At 44.7% G+C, this 6,898-nt stretch overlaps 1 protein-coding gene across 1 annotated transcript in view; it reads left to right on the top strand.

Moving 5' to 3' along the window:
• The first annotated feature begins 3,922 nt into the window (after window positions 1-3,922).
• Window positions 3,923-6,898, top strand: part of cep41 (centrosomal protein 41) — a 50,699-nt gene continuing 47,723 nt past the window's right edge. Inside the window, exons 1-2 of the mRNA XM_068059439.1 lie at window positions 3,923-4,077; window positions 6,657-6,720. Coding sequence (XP_067915540.1) covers window positions 4,045-4,077; window positions 6,657-6,720 — 97 coding nt within the window. The 5' untranslated portion in view covers window positions 3,923-4,044. The remainder of the gene's footprint in view (window positions 4,078-6,656; window positions 6,721-6,898) is intronic.

Here is a 6,898-nt window from a genome sequence, read left to right as displayed (position 1 = left end):
AAAACCTTCAATCTGTGTCCCCTAGTCCTTGACCAGTTAATGGAGAACAGTTTTTCCTTCTATAACTTGTCTAAGCTGTCATAATCTTGTACACCTCTATTAAATCATCCCTCCATCTCCTTTGCTCCAGGGAGAATAACCCCAGCTTTTCCAACCTAACCTTGTAACTAAAATCCCCCATCCCTGGTACTATTCTGGTAAATCTCCTCTGCACCCTCACAAGGACTTCACATCCTTCCTGAAGTGTGGTGACCATAACTGGATGCCATACTCCAGTTGGGGCCTAACCAGAGCTTTATAAAGGTTCAGCATACCTTCCCTGCTTTTGTACTCTATACCTGTATTTATGACGCCCAAGATCCCATATGCTTTACAATCCAATCTCTCTATGTCTTGTCACCTTTAAAGATCGATGCACATGCACCCCCAGGTCCCTCTGTTCCTGCACACTCTTTAGAACTACGCGATTAAGTATATATTGTCTCTCCCTATTCTTTCTGCCAAAAAGCATCACCTCACACTTGTCAGTATTATATTTCATCTGCCACTTGTCTGCCCATTCTGCTAACCTTTCTATGTCCTGTTGCAGGCAGTTCGTATCATCCTCACTGTTTGCCACACCTCCAAGTTTGGTCTCATCAGCAAATTTTGAGATTCTACTCAGCATTCCCAGATCTGTCATTTATATATAGCTAAAAAAGCAGTGGTCCCAGCACTGGCCCTTGGGGAGCAGCACTGTCTACCATCCTCCAGTCTGCAAAACAACCCATAACTAGGCACTGAGTTGCCCCAGAGTCACCAATCCAAAAATATGAATTAAAAAATTCTCCCAGGCACAACTATAAAGAACCAAAACACAAAAACCTAAGGAAACTTATAAAATTAAATAATATTATTACGTCCACTGTGCATGCTCACTGGTAGCAGAAGAAATCTAGAATTCGGTGATTTGGCGGGCACCACATGCTCCCTCTCCCGGGCATCAGTGTGGTACAGCGGTGCAGGTATGCATCAGTGATTTGCTAATCCCATGGCATGTTTTTATGATCAGCGGGGGCAGAAACCCATCATTATAGTAAGACCTGCATACCAAGGAACCAAGTAATTTATGACCACAGTTTCTCCATGCCTGATATTTAGTGCACATTCTCTCAGGAGGGACTCATTTCATTTACACAAATGCAGCACTGCACACACTTGATTTGTGGCACTGTCTGTGTGTACCGGACCAAAATCAACAAAGACCAGGTGTTTCCACTAGATGCTGCTCCTGAGTTGTAACTGTTCGTGCTCTTGCTGTAATGGGCAGTGCTGTAAAGAGTGGGTTCCTTTTCTCACAAGGTCTCTCTTGCATGGAGTTCAAGGGTATGTTTTTTTTAAATCTGAGGAGCGATAGGGTGCAAAACATCTGATAGCAACACTCGCAAGGGAAGAGGGAAGCTGAGTCTGTTTGATCTATTGAGAATACAAAATCTAGTAAATTGTTAATGTTAAAAGGGAGGTGAATTATGAAGTATAAAAGTGTTAAAAATTCAATAGAATGCACATTTTAAAAAAACTTTCCCTTGAGCTCCCCTAAAAATGTACCAACAGTTTGGGGGGCGGGGGGGGGGGGGGAGGGGGATGGAGGGTGGTATTTGCAAAATTAGTTGCAGTTCTAAATTTGCTGCTTTCAGTCTTTCACAGAATTTCACAGAATTGTTACAGCACAGAAGGAGGCCATTCAGCCCATCGTGTCTGCACTGGCTCTCCGAAAGAGCAATTTATCTAGTGCCTCACCCCAGCCTTCTCCCTATAGCCCTGCACAGTCTTCCTTTTCAGATAACAATCCATGTCCCTATTGAATGCCTCGATTGAACCTACCTCCACCACACTCTCAGGTAGTGCATTCCAGATCCTAACCACTCGCTGCGTGAAAAAGGTTTTCCTCATGTCACATTGCTTTTTTTGATAATTACCTTAAATCTGTGTCTTATTGTTCTCCATCCTTCCATCAATAGGAACAGTTTTCTCTATTTACTCTGTCCAAACCTCTCATGATTTTGAGCACCTCTATCAAATCTCCTCTCAACCTATTCTTCTCAAAAAAAACAGTCCCAACTTCTCCAATCTATCCATGTAAATGAAATTCCTCATCCGTGGAACCCTTCTCATAAATCTTTTCTGCACTCTCTCTAATGCCCTCACATTTTTCTTAAAGTGTGGAGCCCAGAACTGGGCAGAGTACTACATTTGAGGCCAAACCTGTGTTCTATACAAGTTTAATTTAATTTCCTGTTTTTTGTACTTTATGCCCCTATTAATGAAGCCTAGGATGCTGTATGCTGTATCAACTGTGTTCTCAACCTGTCCTACCATTTTTAATGATTTATGCACATATACACTCAGGTCCCTCTGCTCCTGCACCCCCTTTAGAATTGCACCCTTTATTTTATATTGTCTCTCTGCGTTCTTTCTACCAAAATAAATCACTTCACACATCTCTGCACTAAATTTCATCTGCCACTTGTCCGGCCATTCCACCAAACTGTCTATATCTATTTGAAGTTCTACACTATCATCCTCACAGTTCACAACGTTTCCAAGTTTTGTATCATCCGCAAATTTTGAAATTGTGCCCTGCACACCAAGGTCCAGGTCATTAATATATATCAGGAACAGCAAGGGTCCTAACACCATCCTTGGGGAACACCATTATAAACCTTCCTCCAGTCCGAAAAACATCCATTAACCATTACTCTTTGTTTCCTGTTGCTCATCCAATTTCATATCCATGTTGCTACTGTGACTTTTATTCCATGAGCTATAACTTTGCTCACAAGTCTGTTGTGTGGCACTTTATCAAATGCTTTTTGAAAGTCCATGTACACCACGTCAACAGCATTGCCCTGATCAACCTTCTGTTACCTCATCAAAAAACTCCAGCAGGTTAGTTAAACACGATTTGTCCTTCACAAATCCGTGCTGGCTTTCCCAAATTAACCCGCATTTGCCCAAGTGATGATTAACTTTGTTCCGAATTATCGTTTCTAGAAGCTTCCCCACCAACAAGGTTAAACTAATTGGCCTGTAGTTGCTGGGCTTAACTTTTACATCCTGACTGGAATGATCCAGTAGTCAGTAAGACCAGATGTGAATCATCTATTTGCTATTAAGCAATTTCTTTAACAGAAATTATGCTTCATAATTATTAGCTTTAAATGTTCAGAGTTAACCAAAAAAGTTGCTTCAGTTGATAAAACCTCACGTAAACTAAGGAGAAAAATTGGATAAGAACCAGCAAATAATGTTAGACCATATTCTTCCACGTACTATAGAGTCATAGAATGATACAGCGCAGAAGGCCATTTGCGCCATTGAGCTTGTGGTGGCTAGTTGAAAGAGCTATCCAATTGTTGCATTCCCCTCCCTTTTCCAATAGCCTTGTATTTTCTTCTATTTATTCAGTTCCCTTTTGAAAGTTATTATTGAATCTGCTTCCATCACCCTTCCAGATCATAACAACCTGCTGCATAAAAAAAATTCCTCTTTCCTCTGGTTCTTTTGTCAATTATCATAAATCTGTGTCGTGCATCTTAAACTTAATTGGCGATAAAGCTCTTTGGGACGTCTTGAGGTCGTGAAATGCAAGTGCTTCCTTTATTTCTCAGTGAAAAATAAGCAAATATCGATTCACCAACCTTTCTCCCTCATAATTTATGTTAAAGCAGAAAATACCTTGCAAGTAAATTAAATTATTGTCAGTAACCTTTACTGAAGACAACATTTTTACTCCAGTCTGCTCGCCCAGCGGAAACCTTGACACCCGGCGGCGTCCCAGGCGTTGCCCGGGCAACCGCCGCCTTCCTTCCCTCCTCGGCAACGGCGACCTGCTCACCCCGGAATAAAACGCGCCCTCATTGGCTGGTTTCAAAGGCACCAACCAATCGGAATGATGTTTGAATGTCAGCGACGGTTAATTTTGCTGGGTTGGCTTGCGCTTTAACTTATTTATTTTTATTGATTGATTGATTGAAGGAGTGGGCTGGGGGAAGATTATTAAAGATGTCAGTGAAGAGTTCGATCGGGAATCCTCAGGTAAAGTTAGTGTGTTACTGTGTGTCTGCACGGCCCAAGGTCCCCGGGACTTCTCGAACCCGGGCTCCTGCCTCAGTGCAGGCTCACCCTGGGTTGCAGTGCGTGAGGCTGGAGGCCGAGTTGGACTGTGGAGGCTATCGCAGCCGTGCCTCGCTTCACACTCCTCTTTCTACACCTCCCCCTCCGTGCCCTGACTTAACCCTCCTCTCTCACCATGCCCTTGCTCTGTGCTCCACACCCCGCCCCCTCTCCCCACCCTCCTGCCACCCGTGCCCTCGCTCCCTCCTTCTTTTCCCCCCCCCCCTCCTCCAGTGCCCTCACTGCCTGATTCCCCCTGCACCTGTGTCTCTTGTGCCCACAGACCTCCCCTGGTACCCTTGTTCTGCACTTCCTCGCAGTGCCATTGCTCTGGTGCCTCCCTGCACACTCTGCCCTCACTTCTTTGCCCTTGCACCCTCTTGCCTACCTTCCTCTCCATTCGTATCTGGACATAGAATCACAGAATTGCTACAGCACAGAAGGAGGCTATTCAGCCCATTGTGTCTGCGCAGGCTCTCTGAAAGAGCAATTTACTTAGTACCACTCCCCTGTCTTCTCCTTGCAGCCCTACACATTCTTCCTTTTCAGATAATCCAATTCCCTCTTGAGTGCCTTGATGGAAATTGCCTCCACCACACTCTCAGGTCGGGCATTCCAGATCCTAACTATTCACTGTTCAAAAATGTTTTTCCTCATGTCGTCATTGCTCCTTTTGCCAATTACCTTAAATCTGTGCGCTCTTGTTCCTATTGTTGGAAGAATTGAGAACAATTTTTTCCCTATCGACTCTGGCCAGACCCCTCATGATGAACATTTTTGTCAAATCTCCTCTCCACTTTCTCTCTGCCAAGAAAAACTTTGCCAATCTATCCACACAACTTAAGTTCCTCATCCCTGGAACCATTCTATTGAATCTTTTCTGCACTCTCTCTAATGCCTTTACAACTTTCTTAGTGTGACACCCAGAACTTGACACAATACTCCAGTTAAGCAGTACTTGACACAATACTCCAGCAGACGTGGTCTCTTCAGACTACTAGAAAAGAGTGGATGTCCACCAAAGCTACTAAGTATCATCACCTCATTCCATGACAATATGAAAGGCACAATTCAACATGGCGGCTCCTCATCAGACCCCTTTCCTATCCTGAGTGGCATGAAAGAGGTCTGTGTTCTCGCACCCACACTTTTTGGGATTTTCTTCTCCCTGTTGCTTTCACATGCGTTCAAATCTTCTGAAGAAGGAAATTTCCTCCACACAAGATCAGGGGGCAGGTTGTTCAACCTTGCCCGTCTAAGAGCGAAGTCCAAAGTACGGAAAGTCCTCATCAGGGAACTCCTCTTTGCTGACGATGCTGCTTTAACGTCTCACGCTGAAGAGTGCCTGCAGAGTCTCAGCGACAGGTTTGCGGCTGCCTGCAATGAATTTGGCCTAACCATCAGCCTCAAGAAAACGAACATCATGGGGCAGGATGTCAGAAATGCTCCATCCATCAATATTGGCGACCACGCTCTGGAAGTGGTTCAAGAGTTCACCTACCTCGGCTCAACTATCACCAGTAACCTGTCTCTAGATGCAGAAATCAACAAGTGCATGGGAAAGGCTTCCACTGCTATGTCCAGACTGGCCAAGATAGTGTGGGAAAATGGCGCACTGACACGGAACACAAAAGTCCGTGTGTATCAAGCCTGTGTCCTCAGTACCTTGCTCTATGGCAGCGAGGCCTGGACAGTGTATGTCAGCCAAGAGCGACGTCTCAATTCATTCCATCTTCGCTGCCTCCGGAGAATACTTGGCATCAGGTGGCAGGACCGTATCTCCAACACAGAAGTCCTCGAGGCGGCCAACATCCCCAGCTTATACACACTACTGAGTCAGCGGCGCTTGAGATGGCTTGGCCATGTGAGCCGCATGAAAGATGGCAGGATCCCCAAAGACACATTGTACAGCGAGCTCGCCACTGGTATCAGACCCACCGGCCGTCCATGTCTCCGCTTTAAAGACATCTGCAAACGCGACATGAAGTCCTGTGACATTGATCACAAGTCGTGGGAGTCAGTTGCCAGCGTTCGCCAGAGCTGGCGGGCAGCCATAAAGGCGGGGCTAAAGTGTGGCGAGTCGAAGAGACTTAGCAGTTGGCAGGAAAAAAGACAAAAGCGCAAGGGGAGAGCCAACTGTGTAACAGCCCCGACAAACAAATTTTTCTGCAACACCTGTGGGAAGAGCCTGTCACTCTAGAATTGGCCTTCATAGCCACTCCAGGCGCTGCTCCACACATCACTGACCACCTCCAGGCGTTTTCCCATTGTCTCTCGAGATAAGGAGGCCAAAGAAGAAGAAGACTCCAGTTAAGGCCAAACCAGTGTTGTATACAAGTTTAGCATGAGTTCTTTGCTTTCGTACTTTATGCCCCCATTAATGAAACCTAGGATGCTGTATGTCTATTAACCGCTTATGACTTTATATTGTAGCTCAAAATGCAGGATTGGTCTTTTTGTAGATTTATTCTAATTTTTGTCATTTTTCTTTTCCTCCATAGTTTCTGAAGAAAAGAGTTGTACCAAATCCGAAATACCAATATGTGCGAGCACGAATTGATACCGGTGAGTGGACTGAATTGTTACTGAGTTATAAACTCAGGATTAGTAGTAGAAGCTTGAAGGGAAAGATAGAAGAGCAATTTCTCCACAACTGTGGGATATCTTTTGAGAACTAGTTTGTGAGGCTGAGGCAATCAGAATATTTAAGAAGGGATTGGAGAAATCCTTCAAGAAAATCACT

Source organism: Heterodontus francisci, chromosome 27 (assembly GCF_036365525.1).
Source record: "Heterodontus francisci isolate sHetFra1 chromosome 27, sHetFra1.hap1, whole genome shotgun sequence".
In the NCBI taxonomy this organism is placed as follows: Eukaryota; Metazoa; Chordata; class Chondrichthyes; order Heterodontiformes; family Heterodontidae; genus Heterodontus; species Heterodontus francisci.
This window is presented reverse-complemented; position numbering and strand designations above follow the sequence as displayed.